The sequence below is a fragment of the Rousettus aegyptiacus genome, unplaced genomic scaffold (genome assembly GCF_014176215.1).
Source record: "Rousettus aegyptiacus isolate mRouAeg1 unplaced genomic scaffold, mRouAeg1.p scaffold_m13_p_2, whole genome shotgun sequence".
Taxonomy (NCBI): domain Eukaryota; kingdom Metazoa; phylum Chordata; class Mammalia; order Chiroptera; family Pteropodidae; genus Rousettus; species Rousettus aegyptiacus.
In genome coordinates this window covers 6,917,904-6,934,273 of record NW_023416295.1, presented here as the reverse complement: position 1 = coordinate 6,934,273, position 16,370 = coordinate 6,917,904, and the positions used below count along the sequence as shown (strand labels likewise).

General features: G+C 45.7%; 1 protein-coding gene across 2 annotated transcripts in view; it reads right to left on the bottom strand.

Annotated features, from left to right (window-relative positions):
• DNER (delta/notch like EGF repeat containing) overlaps positions 1 to 16,370 on the bottom strand; it is a 254,119-nt gene that overhangs the window by 86,368 nt on the left and 151,381 nt on the right. For both annotated transcript variants that reach the window (XM_036236759.1, XM_036236760.1), the window contains exon 6: positions 7,720 to 7,873. In XM_036236759.1, the coding sequence (XP_036092652.1) occupies positions 7,720 to 7,873 (154 nt within the window). The remainder of the gene's footprint in view (positions 1 to 7,719; positions 7,874 to 16,370) is intronic.

Sequence of the window (16,370 nt, the reverse complement as noted above, 5' to 3'; positions counted from 1 at the left end):
ACCCTTCAAATGAAGAACCCTCTCCTGGAGTTCAATGGCAAATTACATGAGGCATCAGCGAAGTTGGCCCGATGAGTCAGATTATTAAAACCCGCGGCAATCGACCAGTTGTCATCCCAACATTCTCCTTCTACGCGATCGTGTGTGTTGTGTGTGTGTGTGACGTTTGCTTCATGATTTTTCCACCAAAATAAAAATATTCCTCCGCCGCTGCTTGGACTCCGTGAGGCGGAATCTAATTGTTTCTTGGGAGAGCTGTCCTGACTGAACGCTGCCGAGGTGAGGATGGTGGCGAGAGCTATTTTTAACTTCCCTGGTTTTTTAATAGCCCGGTCTGTGCAGTGAGGCGAAGCTGCTGGATTTGTCCTGAAAGCCGATGCCACTGGAGAGAGCCCCGCAGCCCTTGCCCTCGGGGGTCTGAGCCTCCGGGCTGGGGCCGCGGCCACTCACTGCTGCTGAGGTGGAAGCCTGATATTAGCAACTGAGGCGAGAAATAAATAACAGGAATCTGTCCCGCCATCAAGACAGTCAACCTCAGAGGCATCCAGTTTCAAAGTCAGAAGGCAGGACTTTCAACAGAAAAAAATACATATAGTAAAATCTGCGGGCAGGGGAAAAACAAACGCCTCTGCACAGACGCAAACTTGATTTTAAAAACCAAAGGCAAAGCAAAGGAGATGTAGGAGGCCCATCCGTGAAAGGTATTTAATAAAATATAATTAAACTGGGAATACGCAATGGAAAGTAAAGCACGAGAGAACAGCGCCATTCGGCAGAAAGAGGACAATGAATCCCAAGGCTAGAAACAAAGGAACCACGTCTAATACGAACGCGGGGAAAGGGTACAGTGGAAAGGATGGTGGTTTGGGGAGCAAAGGGTCCTGGATGGTGACATGACCATCAGCTGCGCGAGCTCAGCCAAGTGCTGCCTTTGACCTTCGTCTCCTTCGTGGCTGGCACAGGAGTCATGATAATACCTGACTGTCTCCGAAGAGCGCAGAGGTCTGCCTTCCGGGGCGATGAATATGTTCTAAGATCGATTGTCGATGGTGGTTACGCGACTGTGTGAATTAAGTGCTTCGGAGCTGTGTGGATCACACTTCAAGAAAGCTGTTATTTTAAAAAGTTTTGGAATCACCCAAAACTGTAGCCAGTTCCCATGGGATGCTGCTCCTGCTGGTCAGGGGTCTCCACACTTGGAGACTCCTGTGCTGAGCTGCCTGTTAAAAACTGTGAGATTGAACAATACCGGCACATGGCCAGCAGTGTTAAAATCCGTAAACGATCCATTCGTTAGGAACCCGGCACCGTGCGAGCTATCGTGGGTTTGAGGCGGCTCGTCCTGGGAGCCGATCTCATTCAGTCATTCCGACCGTCTCCAGAGCCCTGGAGATTCATGAGGACGCCGCCTGTGACCCTGGAGAAGCAGTTTCGTGGTATGAAAAGAAAGGAGGTGTAAGGGCGTGGACAGAAAATTACGAATTGGAAATAGACCAACATGTGGCAGCGATGAAGAAGACGAGAGAGGAGAGAGGTGAACGTTTGGAAGCAGCAGGGAGAACTTACTAGAGTCTTGCTCGCTCAAGTGGCTGGGGTTCAGATGAGACCCACGAAACCTTGCAGACTAGAGGGGCTGGGAAAGGATATGGAAGGCGGCAGGGAGGAAGACAGAACAGGCTGGAAGCAAACGATCCCGAGGAGGCGAGCGAGGAGAGCACATGGAGGCCGGGGTTCGCGGAGCACCGCTCACAATGGCCGAAAGGCGGAAACAACCCAAATCCCCATCCGCAAACGACTGGACTAACAAACAGTGGTGTAGCCATACAATGGAATATTATTCAGGCATGAAAAAGGAATGGAGTACTGATACCTGCTACAGCACGAATGGGCCTCGAAAACATGATGCTAAGCGAAGGAAGCCATGCCCAGAAGGCCGCTTATCATGTATTTCAACTTATTTAAAGGTCCAAAGTAGGCAAATCTACAGAGACAGAAAGTAAATCAGGGATGATAAGATCAGGGGCCTCGGGATCGAGCGCAGAGGTCTGCCTTCCGGGGTGATGAATATGTTCTAAGATCGATTGTTGATGGTGGTTACGCAACTGTGTGAATTAGACGCTTCGGAGCTGTGTGGATCGCACTTCAAGAAAGCTGTTATTTTAAAAAGTTTTGGAATCACCCACAACTCCCCTTCGACCCACCTCCCGTTCAGCCCACCAGCACATGTCATCAGCAACACCGTCACAAATGTCCCAAATCCAAAACTTGTCACCATCTCCAGGGCCACCGGGCTCAAACTGCCACTGCCTCTTGCCTGGGTACTAAGTGGCCTCCTACGACGGCTTCCCAACTTCCCCTTCCTGTGTGTCTGTTCTTCACCAGCTTCCCGAGTGACCCTTTTCCGCGGTGGAATCAGATGGCCCGCCCCGGTTGACACCCTCGAATCACTTCCTGCACCTCAGGAAGACATCTGAGTCCTTCCTCCGTGGCCTGGTCCCGCTCTCATCCCAGAGCGGTCTCGCTGCTGGCTCTCATAGGCGCGGCGCCCTTCACACACTCCGAGCACGCGCGTGCCCCAGGACCTTTGCACGTGCCGTCCCCTCTGCCCGGTTCGCGACCGTCTCACTATTCACAAGCGCTTTTCATCCGGGTTTCTACACGAGCATTTCCCCTTCGCAGAGGCCTTACTCGAGCACCCCGTCTACAGTCACACTCCCATTCCTCCTCATCTCCCCGCCTCTCACCGCCTGACCCATTCTTTTAACTAGACACACACACACACACGTGCTGTACACATACACGCAAACACACACATGTGCGCACAGACACGCACACCACAGAACACACGGGTACACGTTGTTGGTTCACCCCCTTGTGCCCAGGGGCTTGGCTCTTCCATAGTTGCATTCTCAGCACCTAGAAAGCGCCCAGCACGTAACAGATACTCATTGAATAATTGATGAACAAATGGACGATCCTTGCAACGATCAAAGATGAGGAAACCCAAGGACAGGAAGGTTAGGAGGGTCGCGTGAGGTCACTTAACCAGGACGTAGAAGAGGCTGCCTTGAAAGTCCGGCTGGCCTGGTCACCCTGTTTGTTTTGTGCCCACAGTGCCCAAATGCTGCCTTCTCTGGTCCAGAGAAGAGGTGAGCAGCATCGTGGGCGATAAATACACTGATTGCCTGTCAGGGATGCCCAGCCCTTCTGCCCTGTGCCAAGCTAAAGGGAGATGCACTAACCACACATATGTTGGTAAAACTTACTCCGACCCAAACATGGACGCAGCGAAGTGGCCAGAATGCCTGTTTCTCTGCCGGCTTTGTGACTTTGGTCAAGTCCCCCAGCCTCGGGAGTGGCCACTGCTTCCCACGCTCCACGCGCAGGGGTGAGTTCTGAGTTGACTCCGCCCTAACCCGCTTTTCCCAAGCCGCATGCATGGTCTGCTTATGTGCTCATTTCCTGGGCCAAGTGAGGCTGGGTGTGTGGACCGGCAAAGCTACTCAAGATTCGTCTGTCTCCGGGAGGTGACCCATTTCTAACTCACAACTCCAAGGCACCTCGAGGCCATCTGAGCAATGCTTGGGGTTTTCAAGAACAAAGCTGGGACAAGAGTACCCACCACAGTCCCCTTGCCTCGGAAATGACGAGTTGCTTAAAATGGGCTAAAATCACCATCTAGTTGACCAATGAGGTACTCCAAAGTTGAAAAATGGTTTGTATAGTGCTAATAATATTTTGGCAGTGGTGGCTCTGAACATGTATGACAGCTTTTCTTTTCAGAAAAAAGAAATAGCTCCTTTGAGGGAAAATTATAACCCCCCAAATTAGAAGGTTTTTAGAAAACAAATCCTGGTTTAAAAGGCTTTCAGCTTAATCATTCATTGTGAGTCTGCATTGTGCAAGGCACAGGGCTTGGGGCTGACAGGGAGCAGATAAATAAAAAGCAATGTAACCTGATAGTCACTGCCCTCGGGCCGGTCACAGTCTTGATGTGGGAGGCAAAAAACCACAATGTGTGCTGTATAGGGAGAAGCCCAGGAGAAGGGACAAGAAGAGGTGAGGGAAGTGAGCCTCGCTGTATGCCTTGCACAGAATTCCATCCCATTCTGTTCGTGCACTCATTCATTCGGCAAGTCTTTACTGAGCATCTTCTATGGAGCAGGGCTAGGTACTAGAGAAACGTGTCTGCAGAAGATACCACAGGCTTCCATTCTCATTGAATCCTCATAAACAGCCATGGGGAGGGGCACTGTAATCTCTTTGCAGAGTGGAAGAAGCAGGCTCGGAGAGTTCGTGTAACTTGCCCAAAGAACCCAGCTAGAAATGGTGAGGAAGGAAGCAGAATTCAGACTGCGGGGTCAGGTGGGACGGGCAGGGTTCTAGGCTCCAGTGCAGATGGTATCAGGTCTCCAGCCTCTGGCACTTAGGGCACATGTAACCTTAGGCAACGAGCAGGAAGCTCACTGTGAACCAGGAAGCATGACATTGTGGTGATAAAAAAAATAGCCCACATTTAAGGCCTACTTATGCGGGATTTACGATTGTCACCCGAGGATTTCGACTCTAGAGCTCATGCTTTTAAGCAGTATGCTATAATTTTAAAAAACAAGAGACCTTCCTGATTCTGTTTCTCACGTTAATTTTGCCACTACACTAGTCTTCGGAGCAGTCCATATTTACTGTGCATGCATCCTCACAGGCTGCCCATATCCTGTTCTACTCATCCAAACAGTGTCGCTTGAGGAAGCTTCCAGGCCCCATGAAAACCAAGTGGCGGTGACTTATTCCCAAACACGGTGCCGTCCTTCAGACTGTTCGGTAGCTTCCAGCCACCCTTCCTTGCTTTAGTCCCCGTACGTATCCCCTCAGAGACACCCCAGAGCTGACGTGCCCCTATCAAGGCAGTGAAAACAGGGGCCGCCCATGGCCTGGACAAACCCTGCTGACAGAGCCGAGGCCCCCTCTCAGACGCTCCTGCAGTACTGACACTGTTGACCATCGCTTCCTTTTTGAAAATATTGCAAGGAAGTTTCAAAAAAAAAAAATCAGACTTGATAAAAATTTCTTCCCCAAAATGGAAATGTAACTGGCCATAATCTAGGATTCATTTTATATTACATACAGATGTATATGACATTTATCAGTGTTTTACGATTCAAAAATCACCACCTGCTTCCAAGAAATTATGTTGAAAATCAAAATAAAAACTGAAGCAGACAGTGTGTTACTCAACCAACTCAAAACCCAGTCCGCCATATTCATACTTCTCTTGATTACCCCGGATTCAAAAAATTCTATTTCTACTGGCACTTTACATAGAAATTAAAGCAAAATATCAAAATATTATAAAATCCGAAGCTGAAGCTTTTTTGCTGAAAATAGTATTTTCACTTACCAAGAAATATTCCCCTCTCGAGAGAAATGAGCATTGTATGAAGACAATGTCTTTGTGAAAAGCATTTTTGGGGATTTTCGTTCTCTGGGGGCACGGACCTGGTTTGAATTCATTCATTCATCAAACAAGGTAACTTCTCATGATCAATCCTGCAGTAATAGGAGCCCAGCAGGATAAATTTTTGAAAGGAAAACATACTTCCCACTGTTTGAGAGTCGTTATATGTGTATCTGGAGCTTCAGAGGGCAGTGAGCTGATGTTAATTCACCTATAAATGGTTCTTCCACAAAGGAAATGTAGTTTTCCTATGAAAAATAAGTTTTTCAAGGACATCTGGGACTAAATTAAGTATAAAACTCATTTTGAGCAACCGGTCCCCTTTTTTTGGATGAAATTGCCTAATATGGCTTCTCTGAAGAAGAGACCTGTTGGAAATGAGAAAGTCAAAAGCCTTGAGTCACTTATTTGTACCAAGAAAGGCCTCAGCACACAGTGTGGCTGCATACACAGGAAGAGAGTATAATAAGATGGTCAAGAACATGCCTTTGGAGGCAGGCAGAAGGACCTGGGTTCAAATCCCAGCCGCAGCAGTTATCGGCATGTGCATAGACCATGAGAATGTTCACCTCTCCCTGGGCAGAGCCTCTAGGGACTAAGTGACTGAATTCTGGCTAATAGCATGCGTTAGCAAGCTCTTAGCACAACGCTGGCATGTGAAAAACACTCAATAAACGTGTGTGTGTGTGCGTGCACGCACATGCATGTGTACGTGAGCGTGTGTGTGTGTGTGTGTGTGTTTAGTACAATGAAAAGTTTATTGCACGGTAGAGCTGGAAGGGAGAAGGCGGGTCGTTCCTACAGGAAATAGAAACTGACAAAGCGGAAACCTGCTCAAGAGAACTGCAGGGGCTGGCCAGCACGTGCCGAGCAAAGAGAGTCCAGGTCCCAGGGTCACGTTTTCCAGATCTCTTCTACCTCCGATTAGGGTTTGTTCTAGAACACGAGGAAGAATGAAGGTTACGGGGGAGGTGCCCGGTAGGCAGTTACATAAACGGGTGTGAAGGGGAGTCTCACCTGGAGATAAAATTTAGGAGACACGCTATGAAATCGTTCAAATGAATGAGGTAGCTCCAGGTGCACTGACGTGGAAGGGTGTCTACGAGCTACTGGAGCAAAGAAAGTTCCAGAACAATGGGTGTACTCTAACGGCTTTTTAAACACACACTGAAAAACGCTTAATCATCTGATCTGCGAGAGGAGTACTCTCACTCACACATAAAATACACGGGAACCGGTCCAGAAAGAACATATCACACTATTAACCTACCTCTATGATTTGATAAAGTTTGAGTTGGGACAGATGAGTGAAGAACTTTCACTTTTTCATTTGTCAGCGTCTGCACGGCTGAGTCTGTTTCCTACAGCGAGCCTTTAATCCCCCCCAACCCTCTTCACTTCATCCCTCTCTCTCTCCGCCCCCAAACGCTACCTCATCCTGAATCCACGCCCAGGGGCAGAAGTGGGGAACAGGAGGAGGCGGAAACAAAGAGATGATGCCCGTTTTGAAAGATGATGTCGCATTATTTGATAATAATAATAAAAAAAGGAGTAATTTGGCGTTTGCTTTCACACTACATCGAAACGGCTGTATCGACATGCTCACTGCCACTCCTGCTCCTCCAAGGTTAAGAATCGAGCCAGCTAAACAGTTAAGTCAGTGAAGATGATTACCAGAGCAGAGGCCTGTGAGCACACTGTGCACTGCGGAGGGACCCACTGTGCTCCGAGGGTTTGAAAGTCTCGTGTAACATCCACGAATCTCCCGTACTAGTCAAGGAATATTAAAGACTCGCCTCCCTATGGCGAACTGCGCACCAGGGACCGGTGAACATAAGCAAAAGGAAATTAACGTAAACGGGAAGTTTAGGTGGCTTTACGTAACAACCCGTGTGGTTTCTTCTTGATTTCTCTTAAGTTACTGAGCATAACCACCCAGCACCGCACCAGCGCATACTCAGTACATATTTGCGGAATCGTTTGTGAAACATCCAGGCCTCTATCTGACCAAGAATAACACCGTCCCAGAACAAAAAAATGGTGGGATGCGAAAACAGGAATGTCAGAAAGCCGGCCAAGGGACAGGATGTCTATCCCCATGCGATCTGCCTTCTTCTGTCCCCGATCACACAGAGCACAGACCGCTGGGATCTGGCGGCCGCCCTGTCTGACCGCTGGACAGAGTCTCGTTGGACCATCCTCGGTTAAGAAGCGTTACGTTCTACAGAGTGACACGCGGTGGCAGTGAGCGACGAAGACCGTACCTGCGAGGCAGACGCAGGTGAAATTGCCCCCGTCTCGCGGCTCCTTCGCATCCACGCAGCTCGCGTTGTTCAGGCAGGGTTTCCTCCGGCAGGCATCGAACTCTTCGCAGAAAGCGCCGACGTACGGCTCCTCGCAGGTGCAGGAGAAAGTCGCCTGAAACACACAAAGGGACGCTGCGTGTTCTCGCGGTCCTTTCAAACACGTGCTCTGGCCCCGCGAAACGCGAAGTCCAAAAGCGTCGCTTCTTTTGATGATCACACCAACACCATTTTTTATAATAAGATCGCTTATATCAGGATCTGATTAAAACCAGAGCTTTCAAAGAAACAGTCCGTGTTTCTTTAAAGTTTAATTTTCAAACATTTACGTTTAGGGTTCTTCATTCATACTTACTTCAACCATTTTCCATCTTTCTGAAATAGAAACAAAAAGGATTACTTTATTTTAAGCAAAAAAAAAAAAAAAAAAAAAGTGTGCTGACCTGACATGGAAACGGCAATTTTGCTGAAACAGAGATATTATCCTACACAGCCATTAAATTAGATGTCACTGCAATCGACTAAAATCCATAGATAGGGTTTGTGACAAAAACATCATCAAATGTCCTACTCGGACCACACTCCCAGAGCATTGAATTTACTGAATCAGCCTCAATCTACAGCCATGCAGATGACCTGAGTACACGGGAAAATAACAGACCTGCAGTTGAAGTGACTTTTTTGGTTTATATGAAGATTATCTTAGCAAAAGAGCATAACTCTGATGGGGGGCCGGGGGGAGAGGGGTCTGATTGGAAGCTTCATTTCTGAGACAGCCATAAAGTCCAACTAAAACAGAGCCTCCCCGCTCTCTCCTCCCTGGTCTGAGGCTGGTGACACTTCTCAAAGAAACACAGCCCGCTTCAAAGCCTGTGTGAAGCAATGCAGATAGGTGGTCGCTGCAGATTTCCATGAAGAGGGGAGGGGAGGAGGCAAAGGAGCGTGGCCTAAGCCCAACTCACTACTTAAAAAATCAAAACGAAACAGACAAAAGCACCTTTCCTAGCTCTCTCCCAGCTCACACATCAGGCGCGTATTCAAATCGCTACTATTCCAGAGCCACGCCCACAGCCTCTCCTGGGCACGCCCTCCCTCCCTCTCCGCCCCGCCCCCGCCTCCTGCCCCTAACCTTAGAGACCCTCCAGTCTTCTCCAGGGTTGTTCAGGATTCCCCCTTCCTGCCCCGCCCCCTGCGCCCTCCCCCCATCCCTCCCCGCCCAAGCACAACACAGCATCTTCCTTCCTCCTGAAGGAGAAAGCGGCGTTGCCCATTCTTCTCTGTTTTTCATCTCTCCATCAAGTTTCATAAAAGCTCTTGTCCATTTCTTGATAAATTTATTCCTGAATATTTAGATTTCTTTGTGGCTACTGTTAATGAGGTATTTTTCCCATCTCTTTCTTGCAATATCCATCATACTGGCAAATGCTAGAATTATGTTACCGGTTATCACACAGAGCTCTCATTACAGGTCACAGAGTTTTTAGTTGATTTTTCTATTTTCTAGATAAAACAAAACCCCCAAAACGTGCATTATCAATTGCAAATAATGATAACAACTCCTTCCCTTCTCCAGCCCTCAGAGTTATATTGGTGGCTCTTCTGAAAGAATTTTTATCTCAAAGTGAGGTTTGTAGAATTTACCACTACGTTGTATGCTGAATGATTATCGAATTTTAGCAAATGCCATTTCAGCTTCTATTTTTAAAAAATAGGTAATTCGAGATGAAATTATAATTTTTAAATATGTTCATTTTTTTTGTCTTTAACCTATCAATATGTGAACTGAATGTTTAAATTTCCTAGTACTGACTCAAACCTCCCATTTCCGGAAGGGACACCCACTGAGGTCGTGATGCAAAATTGTTTTTATGTGACTACGTTCGACATGCAGTCACCCTTCTAACACCTTCCATCTAACTTGCCCCACCCCCCAACAGGCTCTTTTTCTAAGAAAAATTGTCCCTTGCACAGTGGGACCATATTTCACACCGTAGGAGAATGCTCCTTGCCACAGTGACTAAACCAGGGGAGGGTGGACCCCTGACCTCAGCAGCCATCCGAGAGAACGGACAGTCAAACATGACATTTAGCTCAGCCGAAACTACCAGACTTTATGCAGGTGTGTTACTCGCGTTAATTGAATACGTTTTGTTAGGGGAATATGACAAATCCTTGTAATCTGAAGGGTCCAGTCTTCTTGAGTCTGAGAACATCTTCTTCAATTCTATCTTAGAAAACAGAGCAATTGGAATAAAAGCAATGGCTTTTTCTTCTTGAGTTAGAGCTAAATTTTCTGCCTTCTATTTTTATCATCTCTCACCTCTCTTTGTGGCAAGTGGAAATTCCCTCTGCATTTTAGCAAGAGTTGGCTTCCTTTCTGACTTTTTCTTGATTTTGTGAGTTTTTTCTCCTTATGTGTATGTTTGCATAAACTTTTGTACTTGAAAGCTGGGAGAAGCTGCAGCAAGGAATGTTGGAAAGGCAGACTTCTGAATAGGAAACTCCTTCTGGAGCTGTCTTCTAAGAAAAATCTTGTCCTTGCACAAATGTACAACAGAGTACACCTTTGATATTTGCAGGGATGTGTATGCAGCCCTTTGTGTGTCTGGAGATTTGTGCCCGCCTTTGAAATGTAAATGCTGGCAAGCCCAGCTCATGCAATTCCAAAGTAAGCCTCGGCATCATAATAAATTACTACATGTCATTATTTTTGGCAGCCTTCCTCTGAAATTTACTTGGTTTGTATCCAGAGAGTCCATATTGTAGATAAATTTCTTTGATTATTTAGGGGATATATTTTGTATATAATTCATCTGGTGAGTCCCAAGGAAACTATTACTGCTTATGAAAGAAAATTATTAAAAGCCCCAAATCAAATATCTGCAAGTTCACTTTGATTGAATTTAAAGCTAAAACAGAAGCCACATATTTTGTTTTGTTTTGTTTTAAGCAGGAATCTTGAAAGAAACTTTAAGAAACTGTTGAAACAATTGCTTTCGACCAAGCAGAACACTGAATTAATTCCTAAACATTCACTAATGGAGGAGGAAGAAAAGCACATATCTATGACCATGAAATTTAGTTAAATATTTGTATGTTCTTTAGCATGTCATTCACAAAGTTAGATTTCTTCCTGATCCTGTTTTCTAAGAATGAAGAGCCTTCTATAATATTAAAAGGTTTCTTTTCATCGTGTTGAGACGACTGACTTATAAGAGGCCATGAATATTTATTAGGAAACTATGTTTTTAGCATATTTGTTGTGGAAAGCTGTGTTTGATCACTGAAAATTGTAAACTGCTACACCAACCAAGAAATCTACTCCCCTGCCTGTGATATCACTGACCTATGTCCAATTATAGTAATGAGCATGAGAGACAAAACAGACTTACTTAAAATTAGTAGCTTGGCTAAGTTACAGAATCATACTTCCTTGCAAAAATTATTGTATATTCATACTCAAAAGTCTTTCTCAAGTAAAATGAAAAGCGACTCTCAGAGATTAATTTTGAAACCCAGTGAAGAACCTCAATTTTCTTCGACAGCTTGAAGTCAAACATTCCATTTGTACATTAATGAAACTCTCTCAGAGAGTGGTGAAAAGCTTACTTTGAAAAGTTGTAGATTAAAAAAAAAAAATTGCATTCACTTATTTGCCATTCGACAAACAGAGCAGCTATTAAGTGCTGGGCAAAGACACAAAAGTGACAAGATTCTCTTGCAGATTATGTTCCAGTGAGGGTGGCCGAGGATAAACAAGACAAACAAATCAGTAGGGTAGTAAATCAGGTGATAAATGCGGTGGGGCAAAATTAAGTCGCGAAGGGGGAGAGAAGCAGTGAGTGGTCACTGAGGGCATGCCGAGACGGCGCATGACCGGGGTGAGTGAGCGAGCCGTGGAGGAGTCTGAGGAAAGTCACCGAGGCGGAGCCCGGCCCGGCCAAGAACACGCCAGAAGGCTAGTATGGCCGGAGTAGAGCAAACGACAGGAAGAGCAGTGGGACGTGAACGAGGGTCAGATCGGGCAGGGCGGGGGTCCTCAGCTGGGGACAAATGTTCCCAGTGGACACTCGGCAATGTCTGGAGACACTTCCAGTTGTCACGCGTGGGGGCTCGCTACAGGCATCTAGTGAGCAGAGATGCGGGATGCTGCTAAACGCCCTACAATGCGCGGGGCAGGCCCCAGACGAGGGATTTTCTGGCGCAAATGCTAACAGTGCTCAGGCTGAAGACCCTGACGTGGAGCTTTATAAGCCCCCGTAAGGATTCCGACTTGGTCTGAAACTTTGGAAATGCCAGTTGATGTGCCGAAAAGGACCCAAAATTGTATTATACATGGTAATGTTGCACTATATCACACTACCTTGTTCCATTACTATAGTTTATTCGATTCTGATCACACCCTAACCCTGACTGTAAGTGATCCCACAGACACCCCAAAGAGGAAGCTGATGCCTATTTACTCAGGCAAAGATAGTGTTTCAGTTCTTATATTATGATGTTACCACTACCGTGGAGATCTTCCGAGTATAAGTGGCATCTTTATACAGCATTATAGCATAACAGACCATTTAACTGGGTATTGTCCAACTCTCAGTCCTTAATTCCACTCATTCGACAAAGTTTTTGAACCCTGCCATATGCCAAGCAATACTGTATCAGGGATGAAGTGAAGGACAGAAGGAGGCAGTCCCTGTTCTCATGGAGCTTATGTTCTAGTTTATATCCTCGAGTGACAACAAAGAAATACATAATAACCTGCCACATGGCGGTAAACGCTGCAAAGAAATGTAAAGTGATACGAGCAGTTAGAGAGTGATGGCGGGAGGCAAGCTGACTTTCACGTCAACCCAAGTCTGGCTGGAAGGATGGCACATAGCCAACGCTCAACTCTTCCTCCACGTAGTCAAGGTTTTGCTTTACACCTACATGAAACCCAACCACCAGAAAACTGAATCCAAGACGGCATTCCCCTGCTCCCTCTTGCTCTCTCTTTCACTGAGTTGGAAGTGAATTGCTTTCACTTGGTTGCTAGTTTACCTTATGCTCTCAAGTAAATATCGAAGGGTCCTATCAGCCAACATCCGTATTAAACCTTCTTTCACATTTACTCGGAGGATGTGATTGAGAACATTACACGCCTACATCTTTTTGTGTCCCATTTACGAAGCTCCCTCCGAGAAAATTCACTCATCTAAGTGCCAGTAAAAATTTTGCTAGCCGTGAGAACTGACGTTTTGCCCTCGAGAACAGTGCGGATCACGTGACTGCCCTTTTTTCTTTCCTATTGCATTTGGCTGCTGCAAGCTCAGAGTCTACTGGAAGTTCCACTTCCACACCTACCTAGAGCTCTGAGAACTATATGACTATTTACCCTTGCTAGCTGGGAATTGCTTTCAAATTTATATCTTCTCTGACTTTTGTTTGATATTTTTATATTTTAACGCTGTATGAAATATACCGCCAAATATATGATTAAATAATCTAACCCCTTTCCATGGCACACAAGGCCCTTGACAATCTGGCCCCAACTTACTTTTCCTGTCCCATTCTCTATGATTTTCACCTCTCATTAAAGCCTAATTGTCAAGAACAAAGCCTAAGGAGCTTTATTCCTGCCTTTAAGAATCAGAATGTATCCATTCTAATTTACCTTCTTAACTAGCTCACATTGAATTATCTCATTGATCTTCACCACGTATGTAAGGTGGGTATTATCTGATCCATTTTAACAGTTGATAACAGATTTGACAGAGAGGTCAGATAAATCGTTTAAGGTATTACTCCAGCTGGAGTAATAAGGTATAAGGTCAAAGCTCAAACCCATATCAATTGGTTCTAAAGCCTTTTCTGCTCTCAGCTGCATATTATCTTATCATCACCGTGATGGTCCACCATCACGTGATGGTGCACGTGGGCATCATTGCCGGAGCTAGAGACGCAAAAGTGAACCAGACCCTCTCGTGGAGATTATGTTCCAGTGGGGGTGACTGACGTGAATAAAATAAACAAGTAAATAAGGTAGTAGATTAGGGGATAAATGCGGTGGGGAAAAATTAAGTAGGGAAGGGTAAGAGAAAATAACCCCCGACAACCGTAGTATTTTAGATCCTGCTCCAAATTCCTGCTGTTTTTCTACCTCTGTCCTTGTGGCCTGGCCGTCTTCCACATCAGCATCGCATACTCTTCTTTCGGTTCCCTGATTCTAATTTCCCTTAGCCTTAAAAAGAATACCAAATTTGTTCAAAAAAGAAGTCACAATAGAGTAAAAATATCCTTTCTGAGGGCTGGAAGCACCTCTTGCACATAAAGCGCCTAGCCGCTCATGAACAGACCTGGAAAGAGGTTAGGTGACTCTCCACCAAAACCGGAGGCCTTCGACATCTGGGACCAAAGCAGCTCGTGCATAATAGCATTTGCGCGTTCCCTGAATTAAGCTGAACTTGTGATAGGCTGCTTAAAAATGGGCTTGCAGGAGGGTCCTGTGCGGGTTAGCACCCTCTCCTCCTCCTGCCCTTCTATCTCTGCTGTTCTTGTGTTTTGTTAGGAGAGCATCACAGCCGCTTACGCATTCTACGACACGTTCCTACTAAAAAGGATACTCGAGCAAGGATTAGGAGGACAATCCCAAGCAAAAAGGTGACGAATGGGCCCTCACATGGAAAGGAGATTTTTTAAGGCACTCCTGGTTAAAGGACTCTCTCGGCCAATTTTAATGTCCACCATGGGTTAGCCTGGTTCCAAACGACAAACGGACTATTTATCATTAAATGTCTGAACATCCGCGAGGTCAAAACTCTGGCTAATGAGTTGACAATTGTTGAAACTAAGTGATACCAACGTGTTTGAAATATCCCATTATAAGAAACCTGTAGCTTTTGAGTCTGGCTAAGTCCCGAGAAAGGAAAAGTAAAACTTTGGAACATCGGAATACCATTTCAACGCCCTGTGTCTGGCTGCCCGTTATGGAATCTGCTGCTGCATTGACCACAGGGATGCTTTGGAGAACACTGTCTGCATGTCACCAAGTCCCCATACAGGAAGTTCCACTCCAGAAATGCATTTCATATCCAAGTGCCAAGAAAAGCTCTGCTGGTCCTAAGAGACCAACAAGAGCCCCGCGACTCTACGAGATGAATCATATAGCTGAGCATATTTCACTTAACAACTGAATCTTCTAGAAGAGAGAGAAGTCTCAGCTATTCTTACGCCAAGGGAAGGCTTGGCTGCATCTCAGCCTCCTCAGCACGCTAGGGTCACAAGCGAGGCACACCCAGCTAAGGACCTGGTGGAGAGAGAGCAATTCCTGCTTACAGAGCCTGTGGGTAAAAAAATGTAGACTGCTCTAAACTAACTCTCCGTGCACTTGCAGCATCAAGAAGTAGAGTCTGTTTCCTAATATTCGGAAGCTCTGGAACCTTTTCCTCCTAGTTAATGCAGGAGCTTCAGGCACAATTGTCCAGGAAGTGCTTTCTGAGGCTCCTTGACCAAGAGCTTATTTGCTCTAAGCAGACTTTAGGAAAGGAGGCAGTGAGGCCTAACTAAGTCACGTAACAACATAGCACTGACCAGATTCTGGGCCCAGGCATCTGTCTCATCGCCCCAAATGCATTGACCCAAAATCAGTGAAGATGGAAGCCACAGCTACTTCGTCCTAGTAATCCTGGACTGAGGACCTATTACCCCAGCTCCTAGGTCATGGGAACCAGACCGAGCAGTCACTCAGGTCTGAAACTACAGGGCACAGACACTAACACCGGGATTAAGAGCAGTAACCACAGCCCACATTTTCATGCGGTTGCGTACAGGCGAGCTATCACTGAAGGGTCTGGCGCGTTCTTATACACACGCAGAATTCAGCCTTTTGCTAAACCCAGATTTTGCATTTCAAGACACAGAAAGGATTATTTGTATGTGAAATGTAAGAGTGTGAGTGTTCTATTTATGATGCAATAGTGCTTGTAAATACTTTTCCCTGAGGCCAGGCTACATAAGAACACCTGAATCCAGGGACAGAATCAAATTCTCGTCTCTCATTAGGACACAGTGAGCTATCTCAAAGGAAAACTCTGTGTGAATTACATTTTTTAAATTCTTGTCTATTAGCTGGGTCTCATTGGTCTATTCATCGCACATGTAAATTAAACAACATACTTGCAACACTTATAGCTCAAAATCTTATTTTCCGTCAGACATTAGACTTGGGCTCTTCTATTTGAGTTCATTAACTATAAATGTAGCAGCTTATTTTTTTTTAACACAACATGCAGATCATCCGAACATTAAATTCAAGACCTGACACTCATAAATTTACAGAACCTATTTCTTTGGCATAAATGTTAAATTCTAAATAATAGAAACAATAATGAATGAGAGTCCTGTTGTTTCCTTCCAAAGGAAGAGAAAGCAAATATCTTTCAGAAAATATTGTAAAGCCTTTCGTCCTAAAACTGGATGTATGGATTGGCAGAATGGAGATGCTCGAAGCAGTTTCCACCCATATCCCGCGTTCTCCGTACTCTAAATGTGGCCATGGGTAGGTATCAGAGCTCCAGGTACTCGGCCTCCATCTACGAGTCACTAGCATCTGTGTACTTGCTTATTCGCTGCAA